The sequence below is a fragment of the Pseudonaja textilis genome, chromosome 13 (genome assembly GCF_049901715.1).
Source record: "Pseudonaja textilis isolate UNSWEBS1 chromosome 13, rPseTex1.2, whole genome shotgun sequence".
Classification (NCBI taxonomy): Eukaryota; Metazoa; Chordata; class Lepidosauria; order Squamata; family Elapidae; genus Pseudonaja; species Pseudonaja textilis.
This window is the reverse complement of record NC_142002.1, coordinates 10,224,208-10,245,159: the sequence shown is the minus strand read 5'-3', so window position 1 is coordinate 10,245,159 and position 20,952 is coordinate 10,224,208. Positions and strand designations below refer to the sequence as shown.

Below are 20,952 nucleotides of genomic sequence, written 5' to 3'. Positions count from 1 at the left end.
GAAAAAGCTGAGTCCCAAATATGTGTTAACCTGAAAAGCCCGTTGGCTTGTGCTGGCAGACGCTGACCTATATTCAGGGGGGGAATTAGCCCAGTTCAGGGTCAGTTCTTATTGAGCATTAGTCTAGTTCTCAGGGAGTTGCGTGAATCCGGCTAATAAATCACGCGCCGCTGCGCGCAATGGCTAAGACCATCCCTGGAGCCCAGAAAAAAGCGCACCGATTTTTTTTTTCTCGTTTGGAAAAGTTGACGGTTAGCTGCCCAGCCCGGTCCATCAGCCAAGCTCATCCGAGCCAAAAGAGGCGGCTTTGTGGGTGGGTGGGAGGGAGCCAAGCCCGCCTACTCCCTTTTGGCTTCCTCGGGGCCGTCTTCTCCCCATTGGCTGGCCGGCTGGAACACGTGGAGGCCGGGCGTAACTGGAAGGCTTGAGTCCCCGGGGAACGAAGGGGGCGGAGGGCACTGAGTCACCCGCTCACCGACTTCCATCAATCCCTGCGAGAAGAGCAAAAACACCAAAACAGCCGCGGAGTTCGGGACGGGACGGGACAGGGATCCGGCGTCGGAGGGAACCTCATGGAGAGATCGAGCGCCCAGCAGCTCCTGCTGGGGCTTTGGATCGCCTTCTCCGCCTTCAGCGGCATCAGAGGTAAAGGAAGCAAGCCGGGATTTGATTTTTTTATTTTATTTTTTTTACTTTTAGGATTCTCTCCGGGCTCCCGCGCCACCGGTGATTAGGTGGGGGAGCGCGTGATGGGGGTCTCTGGTCGAAACCTGCCGCGCGGGGCTTCGGTCTCTTCCACGGAGTGGGTTGGATCTGGTCCTTTTCAGCCTCAAGACGGCTCGTTTCTATTTCGCTTTTGGTCGGGCTGGTTTCGCTCGACGCGCGAAAATCGGTAAAGCTCCGAGGTGAAGGTTTCCATTTTGCACGTGAGTGTCAGCAGTTAAGTCTTCCCTGAGCTGCTTTCTGAAGTATGGTGTGCTTAATAATCTTGCTAATGCCAGAAACAGCAAAGAACCCTGTTTTTTTTTTAATCTTTGCCGATGTACATTACGATGGTAACCCTCCCAAACTAAAATGAAAATCTTGCTAGGAAAGCTCTCCATCTGTTTAATGATATTATTATTATTATTATTATTATTATTATTATTATTATTATTATTATTATTATTATTAGTTTAAAATTATTATTCTCTTCGTTGGATTTCGATCTAAGGCAGTTGGTTGAACTTCTCAGTCTAAACTACAGATGCTTTATCAATCTTACTGTTAACCAAGTGAATAAGCTGTTATTTTTTATAATGGCTCGGATGGGCTGGTGTGTGAACCTTGCCAATGTGCTTGGCACAATTTCTTTGTTTTTTTTTTCAGGTTCAGTGTGACTAACCAATTATGACTTCTTTAATAAACTGGTTAAATGTAATATGACATGTGGGAGTGCAGCTACTGAATCATGATTGAAAGGGTTCTTTCTTCAGCAACTGGAATAACTGTTTTGGAGCTAGGTGTTTTTTTTTCTTCCATTGGGGTATTAAAGATATATCTGACTTCTTGTTTGCATCTTAAAGAATCATATTGTTAGCTTGGTTTGGGTTTAGAGTGTTGAACTTAATTGTTGTGATTTGTAGGCAGTGGTTGGATTTGTACATTTCTATAGCCCAAGATAAACAACCTTTTGATGCCCAAGGAAGACTCAAACTTAGTATTTGGGGGACTGTGGTTGCCAAGTTGATGGGACCACATCACATAATGAGTGAAAGTGAAGCTTGAAGTAGGTTTGGGAGACACCAATTAGCTGCAGTGCACTAACCTGTGATATATATCCTGCACTTTCAAACAAGTAATACTGTGCTGATCTCTGAAGGCCTCAAAAATAGGAGAGTAATCACCTCGGCTCTGAGCCTTAGAGAAATGTCTGAATCCAGACAATGGTGGCTGTTCAGCAAACTCTGGTTCAAACCAATGATGTTATGGCATGATGTGTGAACTCAGCATGCATCAGTGCAAGGGTCTTTTGCAAAAAGACATGTGGGAGGACAGAAAGGTAACTTAGACCCAGCCAAACTGTTCGTCAATTTGGCTCAGTACTGTTTATTTTTTTTAACAGAGTTTGCATTATGTTAGCTGTTTATTTTTTTTAACACAGTTTGCATTATGTTAGCTGAAGGATGCTTGGCAAATTTGTGGTCCAGTATGGTGTGCAAATCCAGGCAGTTGAATTTATTCTGTCTTGTTTAGTTATCCATGGGTTAATATGCTGGGTGAAAGCAATTACTAAGAAGTCTTTGAGGTTTCAAATCAGAGCTGTCCCTGGGACAAAAACCAAGGATCTTTGGTCAGTGAAAAACATGTTTTACAGCTAAGCAACACATCCCTCTGGGCTTCATTGTCCTTGAGAATCTGGACGTTTTTGTCTTGATATGCACTGCCTAACTGTGGCTCCTGAGAGTGAGAAGAAAACTCTGTAAGTGTTTAGATGAAAACATGCTTTTTGACATTCCCATAGAGCCTGCGCCTGCATACATGGCTGCAGTGAAGTCAACTCATTAATTTAAGTGTATATAGTTGGCTGGTTCAACTTCACTGCAGTTTCTTCTTATTGAGGTGGTAGTTTTAAAATAAGATAAATTGCATAGTTGGACAGGGACAATCCTGGATCAAAGGAACTTTCATTGTTATAGATAATCAATATTTAATTTGAGATGGCTGATAGGCAGGGGTGGGATTCAAATTTTTAACAACCGGTTCTGTGGGCATGGCTTAGGTGGTGGCCGTGGCTTGGTGGTTATGTGACTGGGTGGACGTGGCTTGGTGGTCATGTTATTGGCTGGGTGTGGCCAACTCAACATCACTCACATTGAGGCATGCATCTCTTCACCTGGCCTCTCATGACTGTGGGGATGCTGCAACAGTTGTAAGTGTGAAAAATGGTCATAAGTCACTTTTTTCAGTGCCATTGTAATTTTGAGCGGTCACTCCACACAAGCAAAGTACCAGCAAAGGAGGGGGAAAAAACTCCAGAGATGTTCCTGAGACAGGAAGTCTAGTCCTACCAAGAATGTAATAAGAGTTAATGGAGAGGCAGTTTCTGTAAGCAACACCAGAATGTTTCCTTCCTGCCTTCCTTACAGGATTAGGCCAGTAATTTCTTCTAACAACTGGTTCTTCGAACTGCTTAGAATGTTAACAACTGGTTCTAGCGATTAGGTGCGAACTGGTAGAATCCTACCCCTGCTGATAGGTGACTATGCAAAGCATTGCTAACCAGGACTTATTTTTCCTAGCCATACTTAGGCTACTAATAAAGGAAAATATATTTAACTCAGGGTTGACATTGAGGGGTCCTTGATGCTCTCTGAGCTTGCTTGTTTCCTTGCAGATGTTTCATTACCCAAACTAGGTAACTAGCACTGATGATGTTACCTAGTTTGGTTAATGAAACATCTGCAAGTAAATAAGCAAGCTCGGAGAGCACCAAGTACCCCTCATACTTAGGCTAATATCGGTTTCTCTTCTTGGTGACCTCTTGCAACTTTGAGCTAGTAGGCAGCATATAATTTTTCTGTATGTGTGGAGAACAGGGTGTTTTTTTTCCAGTGAATAAGGCAAATAAAGATAATAACAACATCCTCCCATCGTACACTGCGGCAGGGATCCGCTTGAGGTTGAGCTGAAGCTGGATACATTGTGGTTTAAGTTTTGGAGATGGGTTGGAAAAAAGGTAGGCCACAGATTCCAACTTGTCCCTAAAATATCCTGGTTACTCCTGCACCAAGTTGCTATCTGACAGCTTCTTGGAGATCTGATGCTTGCCTCTCTGATCTTGTTGTAATGTTTGAAATGCCAAGTTTAATGAGTATAAATATTTTGAAAGTGAGTTCTTCAAACTCAGAATCTTTTGGTAACAGCACCATTACAGGCTAACATGCGCAAGCAGGTTCCTTCCTACCCTCATTCAAGCATTAAGCTAAGATTGGGACGCATCCTTATTTAGAGAGCCAGTGCACTTCATGAATGGGGTTGCACAGCTGTGAAGACGATATAGCTGAGTTTCTACATCACTCTTAAGTCGGGCTTCACAAACCTCTTGGGATGTCTCATAAATAAACCTAAGGATTTCCCTGGGGATATGAATATCCCAAAGGTGCTTTTCAAAATGCAACTGGACTTTCTTTCCAGTTTTGCATTTTGAAAAGCACCTTAGGGACAACCATGACCTGGATGATTGAGAATCTCCGTAGACATTGGGGATATGGATGGTTAAAAAAATACATCACTTAACTTTTAATAAAATAAGCATTTACGCTTAATATCACAAGTTTTTCAGGTTTTGCAGCTACCCTCAAACTTTCTCAAGCTAGCATAGGGCAAAATGCCCAGTGGAATTTTGCAGCATTCCCACTCGGGGGCAATGACCACCTTCTAATTTGCTTAGGGCACCCCCTTCGGATCCTGACCCATCATTTGAGAATTCCTAGCTTAAGCCTTAAAAAGGAATGTTTTTCACATCCGCTGCAAATCTGGCCATCGCAATTTGTAAACCAGGATTTATAGCTTAGCTGGTTGCATGAAACCAGCCTGTTATGGCTTATTCAGTAAGCTGTGTTTGAATAAATCATAATTTATATGATTAGTCTCAGACAGCCGGTATGTTGGCGAAGAAGTTGCATTCTAGAAAAGGTCAATTTAAATTATTTGGATGAAGAACAAAACTATAAGAATGGTTTGTGTATTGCAAATGATTTCTTGACGAAGTCTCATTGGCTGAATTCACACAACAATAAGTCATAAATCATGGCTTGTGAATTACAGGGGCTTGCTTTGTACAACATGCTGCGTTAAAGCCAAGCTACTCATGTTTTGGCTTAGTGTGCTGTGTGATGTTGATCATAATTCAGCACCGAACAAGGTTACAAGCTTTATGCAAACTGTCTGGCAATGTTTGTCACTATATCTGAGAGCTTTTTCTTTTGCTAAGGATTTGCCTCATTTCCAAAACAAGCACTGAAGAAGAAAGCACTTTACCTTTATTCCTGATTGATGTTGAAGCAGGAAGAAACTGTTTAAATTTCTACCGTGAGCTGCTTGCGTGGGGTTTGGCCTGAATCTGCAGCAGTAAGCATTTACCTGCCCAGGCAGTTGGGATGGTTCTGAGCAGATTCAGCACTTTCAGCCCTTTGACAAAGGAAAATGAAACCAGATAGTTTTGAAGAGGTTTGGGCAAAGCCAGTTAGAGAAATGAAAATCTCAGCATGAGGTTTCTTGCTGTCAGAACCATTTAAAAACAAGTCAGACTTTCACGAATGAGGGCAAATATACGTCTTCTTTTAATGACCCCATAATCCCTTGCGGGATGGAATCTGGGCAACTGAATGGAACTAGCAGAGTGTTTTACTGGCCAGATGCCCTTCCTGTCACCAATGCGGAGTTATGTTCAGCAGAAATATTTATCGGTGTGCCCAGAGAGAGGAAATAACTGCCTCTACTTAGGATGGAACTCACAGCCTCCTGATTGTGAGATCCCCTCTAGGCCACCACGCCACTCCAGGGCAAATATTCATGTCCCAGGATAATGTTGCATGATCCAATTTGGGTCGGGCACCAGGACCAGAGGAACTTCTCTCTAGCAGAGAGACCAGCACACACTGTGCTAGGGAGAAGTTCCCTGAGGATGGGCTCCTGCATGAGTCCAAAAGTTGGCCGACCCAGATTGGATCTGCAAGACAGTCTTTCGTACAAATAAGACTCATCATGCAAACTTCCAATATCTAAACAATCAAAGATCTTTTTGCAAGCCTTTTGTCATCACAGGTGTGGCTGTTAGCATGAGAAAAACAAGGGGCAGAAGAAATGCAGGACAGGGTCGAAACTTCTGTAAATAAAACATGGAGGAAGTCAGGGACAAACTAGATGTTCCCTGGATTGCAGAAGTTAAAAACTATCCAAGGAAGATTCAGTTAAAGAGCATAGGATAGGCATTTTTTGAACGAAACAGTCATAAAAGAGATTTAGGAAACACCACGTGTGAGAGAGTTAGCCACTAGTTGTCCCATGTTGTGAGAAGCGAGGGAATGGATAAAGGGGTTTTAGATCCTCCTTGAAGGAGGATCCTTGATAGCAACACATCTATCTAAAGTGCATTTTCTCACTTCTGACATGGTACTGCACGGAAGTCATTTCCTCAGTTGTTGCTGGTTCAGCTTCTGCAACCAAGAACGGATCAAGGGATAAATTCAAGGTCCTTAAATGCATTAAATGGTCTTTGTCCCCATTGATAATTCTGGAATGAAATAAGTTCTAAGTGGGGAGGAATGAAGGGATGGTCTCTGCAGTAGCTGCTAGTGCTATTGTCTATTTCGTAATTACTAGATGAAAGGGAGTTTTTAAGTTTCCTTAAGAGGTATGTATTTGTTCTCCATTTAGTGACTGAGTGTCATTCCAATGACCAGGTCATTATGCAAATGAGCAAATGACAGATAGAGAGGGTGGGAGAGAGAGAGAGAGAGAGAGAAGGAAAGAAAGAAAGAAAGAAAGAAAGAGATAGGAAAAGACACACAGTATTAAGATGTTGAACATCTGATGAGGAGGCCTATATGCAAATTCTATATTCTAAGTGCCTTAAGGAGGTTGTAGAGCAACAAATTCAATTTTTTTAGCCAGATTCGGAGAAATGATGATGCCTTAGTATTACTTTTGAAGCTGGCTGATTTTTTTCTTGCGTTCACCCCCTCCAACCTCCATAAATATGGATAGATTTGAGGGAGTAGCTTCTGCATAATAGAGGCTGTATATATATATTTAGGATGCTGATCATCCAATTTCTGAATAATGAGCAAAGTTATGACAACAAGAAGCTGGCCTGAATCCAGCTTTCTTGACCCGAAGCTGCAATCCTTAGGCAATGCTCCCCTTGTTAGCTTGTTATCCTTGCTGCCAGATAAAGTTTCTGTTTCCATTGTTCCTTGGCTGTTTATTTAAGGGACAGGATGGTTGCTTAATTAAGGGACAGAAATGAGCTTGTGTTTGGAAAGTAAATATCAAAATGACCCAACCATACTTGGCTTACTGAAGCAGGAAGAGAAGAGGGCTGAAAGAGATGCCCTTCAACCTTCTCCAGTCTGGCATGCTGCAATTTTATGTGCATGGCAATGCTCATAATCCTTAACTACAAGTAGTCCTCAACTTATAACAGTTCAACTAACCAACTCCAAACCAATAAACTCTGAGACAGGCATTTTCTCAAAGTTCCATTTTATTAGAATTGTTATATTGGCACATCTGGAAAACCCGAATCTGAGAGTTCCGGGTTTTCCCTTCCCCAAAGTAAATCAAAGTTCCATCCCCTGCACCCACCAGTCGATCACATGACTCAATCAAACATTTTCCCAACTGGAGACATTCCTCCCGACACTCCTCTCCAGGTGCAGGGTTCTAGACCTTGACTTCTAAGAAAGGATGTTGTTGTGTCTAATTGTCCAACTCTCTATGACATCCTCCCTCCCAAATTCTCAGGCACTGAACATGGCAGCCTCGAAGCTTCTAAGTGAAATATGGCTTCCAAGGCTGACATCTGGGCATTGGGCAACTGACGGGTCGTCCTTGACTTACAACCACAGTTGAGCTCAAATTTTCTGTTGTTAAGTGAGACATTTGTTTAGTGGATTTTGCCCTGTTTTACCACCTTCCTAGCCACATCTGTTAAGGGAATCGCTGCCGTGGATATGTTGGCTACCCAGTTGTTAAGTGAATCTGGCTTCCTCATGGACTTTGTTTGTCGGAAGGTCAGAAAAGGGGATCAGTGACCCCAGGACACTGCAACGGTCATAAGTATGAACCAGTGGCCAAGCATCTGAATTTTGATCGCATGATCATCGGAATGCTGGAAAGGCTGGGTGAAAAACGGTCGTAAGTCACTTTTTCCACTGCCGTGGTAACTTTGAACGGTCCCTAAATGAGCTGTTGACTACCTGTATTTCTTGTGGTTGCAGTGATCACCATTTGAGACCTTCCTAGCCAGCTTCCAACAAGCAAAGTCAATATAGGAAGTTGGATACTATGTATATTATATTATATATATATATATATATATATATATATATATATATATATATATATATATATATATATATATATGGTTATAGAATAGAATAGAATAGAATAGAATAGAATACTTTTATTGTCACTGCATTCCATGAATACAATGAAATTTGAAAGATACTCCAGCACAGTGCCCCAAACACCACATTACAATCACACTACAGAGTTTTAAAAATTAAGATAATTATAATAATAATAGGAGGACTAAATCACAAATGCACTGTTTGATTCAATACAATTACTGCCTTGGAGAAGAAACTGTTTCTCAATCTATTAGTCCTCATTTTAAGACACCTATAACACCTCCCTGATGGTAACAGATCGAAATATGAATGTCCAGGATGAGAACAGTCTATGGAGATTTTTAGTGTTCTAGAGAGGAGTCTGGTTATAAAATCGGTTGTGACTCACTTAGCAACCACATTGCTTATCAACAGAAATTCTGGTCCCAGTTGCGATTGCAGATCAAGGACTACCTGTGTAGAAGAAGGACCTGCGAGGCCAAAACTTGATTCCATGCAAATGTCTCTTCCGTGAGATTTCTGTATAAGGCTGAGATCTCTGCAAGAGAAATGTAACTACTGTTGACAGCAAAGACAATAAGGGATAAGTAGGGTCACCTTTTTGACTGTCTGGGGCATGAATCCTCCCTGTTCACATTATACCTGTCAGATGAAATCAACTTTGCAAGCATCTGAGCAGTGTGAGGTGGTAATTCAGTTTTCCTGCCTTTAACAACTTTCTATCTGTACTGGGTTTCAGAGGAGTTTGAAGATGAATATGCAATTGAAATCAGAGGTTTTTCTTTGGGTGGATTTGATGGACAAAGCTGGAAAAAAGTCACAGTTTTTATTGATTGATTGATTGATGGATAATATCCCACATTCAAGGTGACTCTTGTTTTATATATGACAACTGCAGTGAGATTATTATATGCACACAAAAGTGGAAAGACTCAATGTTACTCACCCTAGTGGAATGGTTGGTGAAGAGGAAGGGATTTGCAGAGATGGCTAAGTGGATTTCTTTGATCAGAGAAAAGACAGTGTCAATACTGGTTGCTGCTTGGAAATCCCTTAGAAATCTTTTGCACGAAACAGAAAGAAATAAAGTACAATTTAGGGTTTTGATGTTTAGACAGAATCTGTTCACTACTAGAACTGCCCTGGCTATTTAGTTAGCATCCTAGTGTGGAAGTTTTTGAATCAAACTACCTCAAATCAGAGGTGGTATTCAGCAGGTTCTGACCAGTTCTGGAGAACCAGTAGCATAAATTTTGAGTAGTTTGGAGAACCGGCAAATACCACCTCTGACTGGCCCGTCCCCATCTATTATCTGCCTCCCATTGAGTCCCAGCTGATTGTCTGGGTCTCCTTTTGTTGCCCTGCACAGGAGAATGGAGCTGAAAAGCAGGTTAGTAGAGTGGGGAGGGAATGGATATTTTACAGTATCCTTCCCCTGCCATGCCCACCAAGCCATGCCTACCAAGTCATGCCATGCCCACCAAGCCACACCCAGAAAACCGGTAGTAAATTTTTTTGAATCCCACCACTGCCTTAAATCCACTAACTTAAAGATTGTATACAAAATTGGGGACTCATTACTCCCATGGCATTGAAATTTCAAGGATCTTCAGACCAGCTGTATTCATAACCTCTGGCTGTTACCATGGTCAGCTGTGGTCCTGTGATCAGGATTTCTGACATTCCCCACTGGTTTCCCACAAAGTCAATGTTTTTTTGCCCAGCCATGGCCATTTTGTTTATCTGTTTAGGAAAGTAAATATTTACGCCAAACATTATCTAGTAGACGATAGAAAGAAGAGAGTTAAATTGTAACTATAGGCTAAGATGCACATATATAATTGTACTTATCATTGCCAAAGTTTGGTAGCCAACAGTGTGTAGCCGCCGCCAAACAATATGGCTAAAACATGTGAAGAACAGTTACAGGAATTGGGTATGTCTAATCTAATGAACAGAAGGACTTAGGGGAGACATGATAGCAGTCTTCCAATATTTGAGGGGCTCCTACAAAGATGAGGGGGTCAACCTATTTTCCAAAGCACCAAAAGGCAAGACAAGAAACAATGCATGGAAAACTAACCAAGGAGAGAAGCAACCTAAAACTAAGGAGATATTTCCTAACAGTGAGAGCAATCAACTGATGGAATATGTTGCCCTCAGAAGTGTGAATGCTCCATCACTGGAGGCTTTCAAAAGGGGATTGGATAACCATTGGTCTGAAATGGTATAGGGTCTCCTGCTCAAGCAGGGTTGTGCTAGAAGACCTCCAATTCTATTATTCTACATTGGATTTCTTAGTAACGTTTTTCTTTCTTTTCTACTTTCTTTTAATCCCCCACCTTTCTTGCACTTTTAGCATTTTCTTTGTTTTCTTCTTTCTCCTTTTATTTTGCTCACTTTATCTGAGTTTGCATTAATTTTTATCTTCTTCTTTTAAATTAGTTTTAATAACATTGCATCTGAGATTTCCCACCTGTTGGAAGTGAGTGAATAAACCTTGACTTCTTGAAGGAATAGAACAGAACAGAACAGAATAGAATTCTTTACTGGCCAAGTGTGATTGGACACACAAGGAATTTGTCTTGGTGCACATGCTCTCAGTGTACATTTAAAGAAAAGATGCATTTGTCAAGAGTCAAGAACCATAAGGAAGAATCCAAACAAATAAAGGCATATGGTTATTCAAACATTTCCTGTCTTCCTAGGGTTTTTACAGTAGCTTGGCAAACAACCTTAGAGATCCTTGGCTGAAAGCCATTCAAGAGTGAGACTCTCTTCCCAGCCTTTGATGGTCTGAACTGGATGAAAACAGTTTCTTGCTTTCTTCCAAAAGCCAAGCTCTTCTCCTTTGGTTCTTCTATCTCATGGCAATGCATAGATAGAGGGTGAAATCATCCAGAACCAGCTAGGGCAGCAGTACAAGCAAGTACTTGAACTCTCGCCCAGTTCTGCTGCCTTGTTTCTTTCTTTCCAGGATTGGCTGTAGGAGTCACACCAGCACTTTTGAACTCCCTGTATGAAGCCAAGTTCCTTGGCAAAGTCTGCATGAAGTCTGCGGAATGGCAGGAAGTGAGATTAACCCCAAGAACTTGTGCTATAAAAAGATCTTGGGAGTAGCTTAAGTCAAAGAAAATTGCATTTCATGAGCCAGTGTGTGGGAAGCTACCCCATCGGTCTGATCTCAGAGGGTTTGAGTTTGTGATGGTGACTTCTCTCTTTTTTTAGTCTTTTCTTTTTGTAGAACCTGCAGTAAGTAAGCATGAGTGATTTGGTATGGACAAGGTAGCTATTTACCAATGGTAATTTAGTATATAATAACTACGGGTCTCACCGTTTAAGGATTGATATTATATTATAGTTGGGCTATGCTGTGTTTGGCTCATGTGCAGCTGACAGGCTGGATGCCAAATTGTGATTTTAATGTGGATTTTATCAATCATTCATTACTTTTATTCTAGATTTTAAAACTTGATATTCCTTGGGTGTTTTTAACTTGCTCAAGTCTTTGACTGTAATAAACATTGACTTGACTTAGTAATGGTTAGTCTCAAAGGCACTTTTATCAAAATGCAACTGCACTCTTTTTTCCTTGAGGAAGAAGAAGCAAATGTTTCGCTTCTCATCCAAGAAGCTTCTTCAGCTCTGATGGGGGTCTCAACTGTCAGTACTTATCCATCCATCTCCCCACCATCAGAATTGATGAAGCTTCTTGGATGAGAAATGAAATAATCATCTTCTTCTTCTTCTTCTTCTTCTTCTTCTTCTTCTTCTTCTTCTTCTTCTTCTTCTTCTTCTTCTTCTTCTTCTTCTTCTTCTTCTTCTTCTTCTTCTTCTTCTTCTCCTCCTCCTCCTCCTCCTCCTCCTCCTCCTCCTCCTCCTCCTCCTCCTCCTCCTCCTCCTCCTCCTCCTCCCAGTTGCTTTTGGAAAAAACACCTTTGGACAACTCTGATCTGATAGGGGGCGTGCATAAGTGCACCAACGTGCCTACTGTCCCTGTCCTATTGTTTCTTTTTATTTTTCTTATATTTATCCATTTCATGTATTCATAACTATGTTTATACATACCTGTTATCTTATAATCACTTGACAAAATAAATAAATAAAAAAATTTAAAAAATGACTGAGAATCTCCATAGGCATTTACCAATGGTTAGCTTGAAAAGGGAAATTGTATATCCTGAGGTTCGGAAGCAGGAGCTCTTTTCCAAGTCTTTTAAAAGGGATTAAACTAATTCATGGATGATAAGACTTTCAATCTTTATTGGCTAGGATGGTGGATATTATGTCTAAGGTCAGAATGACTACAACTCTGAATGCCATTCATTGTAAAAACAAGAGAGGCCCCTGGTTGTGAATTGCCCGGAATCGTTTCCTCGTTCCTTTGTGAACAGAAGGGTCAAAACTGATCAGCTTTTGATCTGATTCAGTAGGTTTTTTTTCTTGCCATTTGTGACTTTATAGATTTGTGTGCCTATTCAGTGAGTTGGGTGTGACCCAAGTCAGGTCCACATGGTAATTTTTGACCCCCGGACAAAGGAATGAATGAATAATTAGCTCAGCGGCAATGATATTGAAAACTTCATTGCCTTGAAGTACAATCTTGCTCTTGCCGTGGCCATCGTGTCACTCAAACTGTTAGTGCAACCCTTGGCCTGGAATGGGTTTTCATGCCCTTGTATGGAAGTGTGCGTGTGTTCTTTTGCTGCAACCCCCCCGCCATTTTCACTGGAAATAAGAGAAGAAGGTTAGATAAATGCTCAAAGGGGCAGATAGGAAGACAGCAACCCCTTTCTTCTCTATTGCTCTGATGTGTATCTTTGTTTGTTTAATAGGTGATTTCTGTGATGTAAATCACTGCCAGAATGGAGGAACTTGCCTCAAGAGTCTAGATCAATCTCCGTTCTTCTGTATCTGTGCAGACGGCTTCACTGGGCCTACCTGCAATGAAACTGAGAAAGGTAGGTATGGCATTCTTAGCCCGGATGTTCTCTCTTCTAAACGTTCCAGATGTGGTGTGACCAGTAGTAGACAGTTTGGGCAACTGTGCTGCTGAACTTTAGTTGCCAGAGCAGAGAGGACTCCTAAGTCCATGGAGGAGAGGTCCAGGAGCCGCAGATTGCCCTCTGCTATAGAATAGGCCGTGTTTGAATGTCCACTAAGGCAGAATTCTTGTCAATGTTGCCTTCATTGATAGCACATCTCTTCCACTAAGCTTCTGGGGCAGGAGAGGATCGCTCAGCAAATCTGGACAGCTCATTGGATGTCAGCGAAGACTAATTTTGCTCTGACCGATGAAGTTGCTTGGATGAACAATGAAACATCTCAGATGAACAAAGTTTGGCCCAGTTGCCATGATTCAACCTCATTGGATGGTTTCTTTAATGATTACTTGCAAGCTGCGGTTTGTTTTCCCTACCAATGGGCCTAGCCGCAAGCTGTGATATATTCCAGTTTGGTTTTCTAATCAAATTTGATGGAGGCTTTACAGAAGTCATTTGTTTGGAAATAATATCCACAATTAAAGGCCATTATAATATGCAAATCATGGTTTGCTAATCACATTTAGGATTCAGCAGCCATTCATTCTTTCTCCTGAGTTAAGATGCAGGCAATGGGGAGAGGGTTATGTAGCTGCTTTGGGTTGTTTTAAATGCAATAGTGATAGCACTTAGACTTATATGGCACTTTACAATGCTTCACAGCCCTCTCTAAGCGGTTTACAGTGTCAGCGTATTGCCTCCAACAATCTGGGTCCTCATTTTACCCACCTCAGAAGGATGGAAGGCTGAGTCAAGCTTGAGCCTGGTGAGAATCGAACTGCAGGCAGTCAGCAGTTAGCAGAAGTAGCCTGCAGCATTGCACTCTAACCACTGTGCCACCAAGGCTCAATACTACTCTTAAGAGATGGATGTTGCAGAAGCTGATTGTGTTCCTTTTCTTCCCAATTTCTTCCTCCTTCTGCATCTTATGTCTTTAGGTCCCTGCCAACCAAATCCATGCAAGAATGATGGGGAATGCAGGTTACTTCCCAATCGGGGTGATGCTTTCAGTGAATACATGTGCATATGTCGTCCCGGGTATAATGGCAAACACTGCCAGTACTGTGAGTATGATTTTCTTCTGGAAAGATATCCCACAGGTCACAGAAGATCAGCACATGCTAGTTTCGGAGCAGTCTCTGAGAAGCTCATAAGTGGGGCTTAAAACTATGGGCATTCCTACCTCTCAGGTCCATCCAAAAATGTCACCATTTGTGCCATTCTTGTCACCTACAAGACTCACCAAGAGCCTCGTCTCTCCTCATGGCATCAGTGATATTCAAAACCTGACAATGAGCCAGTATTTCGGATTCCCTCATCCTTTATCTTATCTCCTTGTGTTTCTTTTTGCAATGATAAAAAGGGCATTTTGTGATAGGATGTCACTCCTTTGAGATAGGCCAAGTTAAGAAACAGGCGCCACAGGAATTGCAAGAATATCTTTCATTGTAGTAAAGTAGATGACAGAATCTTGAAAGCATGTCCAGGTTTCTCTCTTTCTCTCTCTGTCTCTCTCTCTCTGTCCGTCTTCTACCAAACAAAATAAAGGTCAGGTTATTTTGAGTTCCTTTTTCCTGCGAGATCCTTGGTGCTCTCTGAGCTTGGTTGTTTTCTTGCAGACGTTTCATTACCCAAACTAGCTAACACCATCAGTTCCATCATGCTTTCTTCCTTTTAGGACTGAGTAATCTTTTCTGATTACTTTTTCGAAGGGGACACAGTGGCTCAATGGCTAAGATGCTGAGCTTGTCAATCAGAAAAGGTCAGCAGTTCGATGGTTCAAATCCCTAGCGCTGCATAACAGAGTGAGCTCCCGTTACTTGTCCCAGCTTCCACCAACCTAGCAGTTCGAAAGCATGTAAAACTGCAAGTAGAAAAATAGGGACCACCTTTGGTGGGAAGGTAACAACGTTCTGTGCGCTTTCCGCGTTTAGTCCTGCTGGCCACATGACCACGAAGACATCTTTGGATGGTGCTGGCTCTTCAGCTTTGTAACAGAGATGAGCACCGCCCCCTAGAGCCAGAAATGACTAGCATGCATGTGCAAGGAGAACCTTTACCTTTTAATCTTTTCTGAAAGCCACACACCTCTCCTCATGCTTTCTTTAGTCCTCCATTCCCTAGGGCAGGTTCACATCTGTTCATTGTGGGGCAGGACTGACAAAAGTGTCTCTCAGCCTGATCAACATTCATGATGAAATGGTGGTGGAAACCATGTTCAGTGAAACATGGTTAACAAAGCTATAGTGTAATGCCATGCAATGTGTGTTCCCACAAGAGAGAGGGGGGGGAAAGAGAGAGAGAGAAATTGTTGTGTGACCGACCTGAACTTTGCCCTCTTAATAGCTAGTTATACAACTAACAAACAATGGGCATCCTTCCAACCTTGAAGGAACGGCCTTTTTTTTTGTAATCATAAAAACATTCAATTTCATTTGTCCTCTTATTATTTTTCTTCCAAACCATCACTTTGGAAAAAGAGGACAAACATCATGTTCATTTTAACATTTTCTGGATTTTCCAGAAAACAATGAAGACGCAATAAATGAATGAATTCTAAATGAATGTTGTATATCACAGTGGTGGCTAACCTTTTTCGGCCCTCATGCCAAAAATTGTGTGCACGCTTGCGTGCCAGCACCCAGAAGGCAATGCGTGCTGGGGGCCCTCACACCCCCTGCACATGTGTGTGTGACCCCTCCACATGCACTGTGCACCTCTGCACATGTGCGTACGACCCTTCCGCATGCCATGCATCTCTGTGCATGCGTGCATGACCCCCCACATGCACCGTGCATTTCTGTGCATGCGGGCGTGTCTCCCGTGCATCCCCCGCCCCCTGCACATGCACACCAGATACCCAACAATCAGCTGTTGGGCAGTGGCACATGTGCGCAGGTGCAGAAGTGGCTCTGCGTGCCACAGGTTTGCCATCACGGGTATATCATATGAGCCAGTGCTGTGTTTTGAGACACGGATCCTTAACCTTTTTCAAATAATGGAAAGTGTTTGACTGTAGTCCTACTGTTACTAGGCATGGCTTGATCTGACTTAGATCTGATGAAACCTGGAAGTAATTGTGTTGCACTCTGTCATTTCCTTTTGCCACAGATGACAATAAATGTGTTTCCCAGCCCTGCAAGAACGGAGGGACCTGCCTGGATTTGAAGGGCAACTTTAACTGTAAATGCCCCTCACCCTTTGTGGGGAAGACCTGCCAGATGCGTAAGTCTTTAGTCCTGATAGCGAGTTGGAAGAGAGTTAAGAAATGAAGAAGGCTCAGAGCACCAGTGCTGCATCTGTCTGCACTGTCTGCATTGGGAAGACAGGATTTTTTTTTTTCAGATAAAAGTCACCTGCGTTGGCTTGAGAAAGGCAGTTCTTGTAGTTCAAGGAATGCTGAGCTTTGGTTCACAAAACATTAAACTCATAAGTTAACCTTTCCTTGGATCTTAATTCCTGGTGGATTTGGTGGAGATGTCCAAGGCAATTTTCAAGGTTGCAATTGATGCTTCTTCCAGGGTGATTTTTGATTCTGAAGGCTACTTCTTACTGTCCTTTCTCGTATCCAAGTCCTAAGTAGGTCTGACCCAACTTGAGTTCAGACCTTCACAATCTCCTTTTTGCATTTCTCACCTCTCTGCTTGTCCTTCTGAGCTACTGAATAGCAGTGAGATCACCCACATCTCTGTCACCTTGTCCTTTCCCTCTAAATCTCACCCAGCCAGTCACAAAGAAGGGAAGAGAGACAAGCAAATGAATATTGATGACTATTGGGAAGAAGAGGTGGGCATGCTCAGCTAGAGGTCCCACTGGAAGCATTTTGTCTATACTCTGTTGATAGCAATTATATTCCGAGAGTTTGTTCCCGATGGACCTCATCCTGGAGACACCAGCAGGCTTGGGGAAATCTTTAAGATTTGTGAAAGGAGAAAAAAAATATTAGAGTGGAAACTACAGATGGACAGATGTTACAGCTAGGGATTGAAGAGGATTCCTTCCTTCCTTCCTTCCTTCCTTCCTTCCTTCCTTCCTTCCTTCCTTCCTTCCTTCCTTCCTTCCTTCCTTCTCTATTCCTTCCTCTCTCTCTCTCTCCCCCCCCTCCCTTCTCTATTCCTTCCTTCCTTCTCTATTCCTTCCTCTCTCTCCCTCCCTCCCTCTTTCCCTCCCTCCCTTCTCTATTCCTTCCTTCCTTCCCCCAGCCATTCAAGGTTGCTTGTTTACTGTCATTAACAGAGGCCTTGAGACCAATCTGGCTATCCTTTCCAGCCCTCTTACCAGCTCTCCCCCACTTCTCAATGTCACTTGTTTCTCACCTTGGAAAATTAACAGTCTGCAAGCATTTAGGGTGGGGGGAACTTGTAAGCCTCCTTTTCCTGCCTTAAACATTCCTGCTCAAGAACCCTGGGATGGAGGAAATGGAAACATTTGGGAATTTGTAGGAGCAAGAAAGTAATTCCATGTCCAAAATTCCAATTTTCAGGGCAAAAAAAATTCTCTTCCCAATCAGTGTAGCTCCTCATAGATATCCTCACAATGAGTTTTCTTTCTTTTTAATGGATTAGATAGGTATTTGGTTAAGATCTGCTTGTTCCTTTTAGTGAGTCCCTGTAGCCCAAAGTGGAGTGATTTCACACACACACACATATACTCCCACTTGAACCTACGGGGCTTAGTCATAAGGACGTTTTCTGCTTTTCTGAACAAATGCTAAAGCTTGCTTTCATTGGCAGTGCAGTGCAGTGCAGTGCAGCACAGCGCAAAACAAAACAAGCTGCACAGAAGGGCATTGTGCTTTACAGGGTTTTTTTTTGTGAAATGCATTTTAAAAAAGCACAAAAAGAGCTTTGTCTTTTTTGTTTGTTTAATTCTACAACTGCCCAGTGAGGTAGGCTGTATTGCAGCGGTTAATGGCTTACTCAAGGCTGTCCAGCATGTGTGAAATCTGGGTTAAAAATTTGAAGGACGTTTTTCTAACCACTTCGTTCTTTGGTGATTTATTATTGTTTTTAATTCAGGAGGTAACTGGGATTTTCTGCTCACGCTTCCTCCTTCCTTCCTTCCTTCCTTCCTTCCTTCCTTCCTTCCTTCCTTCCTTCCTTCCTTCCTTCCTTCCCTCCCTCCCTCCCTCCCTCCCTCCCTCCCTCCTGCCTTCCTGCCCTCCTGTCCTCCCCTCCCTGCCTCCCTCTCCTCCCCTTCCTCCCTCCTTTCCTCTCTCCTTCCTTCCCTCCCTTCCCTCCCCTCCTTCCTTCCTTCCCTCCCTCCCTCTCTTCTTCCTTCCTTCCTTCCCCCCTCTCCTCCCTCCCTCCTTCCTCCCTCCCTCCCTCCCTCCCTCCTTCCCCTCCCTCCTCCCTTCCTTCCTAACTTGTATGCCATCCATCTCATCAAAGATGACTTTTGCCACCTTACAGATATTCCTCAACCCCCTAAAATTTATTTAACATCTCTGCAGAATTCAGGTTCCTTCTGAATTATTTCTTGAACTACCTGACGTGTGAATGATGCTCTTTTCATTGAAGCCAAATTCATGTTTGGAGCCCTAGTTCCCAAGGAGTACATTGGATAATTGGGTCCTAATTTTATAGGAAAGTCTCCTGTTTTGTTTTGTATTTTAAAATTCTGGTTCTTACATTTCCCCTCTGCCCTTTTGTTCCAGCTTTGTTCCAATGCTCTTTTTTTCTTCGTTCTCTCTCCCCAAAATTCACCCACTCCAGGCTGCAAAGATGAGTTGGGCATGCAGACAAGAGCTATTGCAGACACTCAGCTTACAGCATCATCAGTGTATTATGGCTTCCTGGGTGTGCAACGCTGGGGCCCTGAACTTGCTCGCCTCCACAACAGAGGAGTTGTGAATGCCTGGACAGCCAGCAGCTATGACAAAAACCCTTGGATTCAGGTATTGGTGCAAGAAGAAGCCTCTGTTCCAGGGGGCAAGTAGGGTGTCAGGGCTGAAAATGGCTCCAGGGCTGACAAAGGGGAATGGAAACATTTGGCCATTATCTATAGTGGCACAGTGGTTAGAATGTAGTATTGCAGGCTAACTCTGCCCACAGTCTGGAGTTCAGTCCGGATCGGTTTAAGATTGATTTAGTCTTCCACTCTTCCGAGGTCGGTAAAATGAGGACCCAGATTGTTAGGGGCAATATAATACTCTGTAAACTGCTTAGAGAGGGCTGTAAAGCACTGTAAAGCGATATATAAGTTGAAGTTCTATTGGTGTTGCTGTTATCACTGTATGAATTGGCCTCAGAGTTGAGTGGCTGTTGATGATTATGACATGACACAGTGGGTTCTTTCACCCAACCTGCAGCCACCCCGAAACTTGCAACCATTAGCAGGGAGTGTTTTTGGAGATTTTCAGTCATCTTCTAGGTCATGATTGTCCCAAAGGTGCTCCCCCTCCCACTTCAAGAGGGAACTGGACTTTCTTGTTTTTCTTTGAAGACGTTTCACTTCTCATCCAAGAAGCTTCTTCAACTCTGACTGGATGGTGAGGAATGGAAAGGTAGCCATTTGCATTCTTTTAGAGAGTCCTTGAAGGACGCCACCTGGAGGTTTATCAGTGTCCTCAGGGTCATCTGAGTGAAGCAAATGGGTGCGGAGCCTTCTTGGAACTGTTGAAAGGACTGTGTGATAGACTTCAGATCCATGTTCTGACTAAGGCTTCCAAACTGTAATTACACACACACGTCTTTTAAAAACAAGACTTATTTTATTGCAATGCTGGGAATTGTTTTCATTCCCAGCTGGAATTAAACTCAAACAGTCCCCCGAGATAAGCACACACCTTTCAGTTCTGTGAAGTGCTGCCAAAAAACAGAAGTATCAAATGAACTAGAAAAGAAGCCAACCGAAGTACAAAAAAACCCAACCAAAGTACAAAGAGCTTCAAGCATGACTCTGAACCGATCAAACTACTTCGCTTCCAGCAAAGGTATCATCATCTTTGCCTGACCTTTATACCTTATGGGAGGGGCAATGATCTTCAAGCCTTACTCCCAAGTCACCCCTTTTGTCTCAGCTACTGTTGCCTTCTAGCAGCTCTGCGCACATGCGCACTGGGAACAGGCTCCCCTGGGTCCTCTGCCTCGCTGCTGCCAGACTCCAGAGGCTCTGGAGTCAGCACCCCATTCCCAGATGCTCCTGGCCCCATCTCTGCATCAGATGCAAGACCCTCCTCTGAGTCATCTCCAGACTCCCTGCCTGGTCCCCGTTCTTCCCCACTGTCTGATTCTGCTGCCGTCTGTACAGGCTGCCAGCGAACCACAACAATACATGACATTGTATCTCTCCCGTTCTGTTGAGAAAGGGCTGTTCAATTTTGACATAGATAGCCTCTTTGACTCCACTTTCAAACCAGTGGTCCTCTTTTTCCAAGATGTGGACTTTACTGTCTTCAAAAGAGATGGACTGCTAAATCTTGTCCTGATGGGTTTGTTCTCCTGTGTTGTGCCATGTGTTTATGAAGTCAACTAGGTGTTCTTAGATTGCAGCTCCTTTACCTTTTTAATTGGACAAGCCTACTAAGGCTGATAGAGTTAAAGAACATCTGGAGAACTACACATGCCTGCCAAGATTAAACATCTTTTTATGCTTCCTTTGATATCACAAATGCTTTCTTTAAAACATAAACAGTGTCAGGATTTGCTGGTGGTGATGTGATAGATCTGAGGAAGGAAAGGTAAACTTCTCCCTTGTTAAGCTTCCTTATAATCCTACCTCTTTTTATTTTAGTCAATTTTATTAGTTTTAGAAAGAGATAAAATATAAAATGATGGGAAAAGAAGGAAGGG

At 42.8% G+C, this 20,952-nt stretch overlaps 1 protein-coding gene across 2 annotated transcripts in view; it reads left to right on the top strand.

Annotated features, from left to right (window-relative positions):
• Window positions 1-398: 398 nt before the first annotated feature.
• Window positions 399-20,952, top strand: part of MFGE8 (milk fat globule EGF and factor V/VIII domain containing) — a 34,045-nt gene continuing 13,491 nt past the window's right edge. For both annotated transcript variants that reach the window (XM_026709345.2, XM_026709344.2), the window contains exons 1-5: window positions 399-645; window positions 12,953-13,078; window positions 14,098-14,223; window positions 16,271-16,384; window positions 18,874-19,055. In XM_026709345.2, the coding sequence (XP_026565130.1) occupies window positions 573-645; window positions 12,953-13,078; window positions 14,098-14,223; window positions 16,271-16,384; window positions 18,874-19,055 (621 nt within the window). In that variant the 5' untranslated portion in view covers window positions 399-572. The remainder of the gene's footprint in view (window positions 646-12,952; window positions 13,079-14,097; window positions 14,224-16,270; window positions 16,385-18,873; window positions 19,056-20,952) is intronic.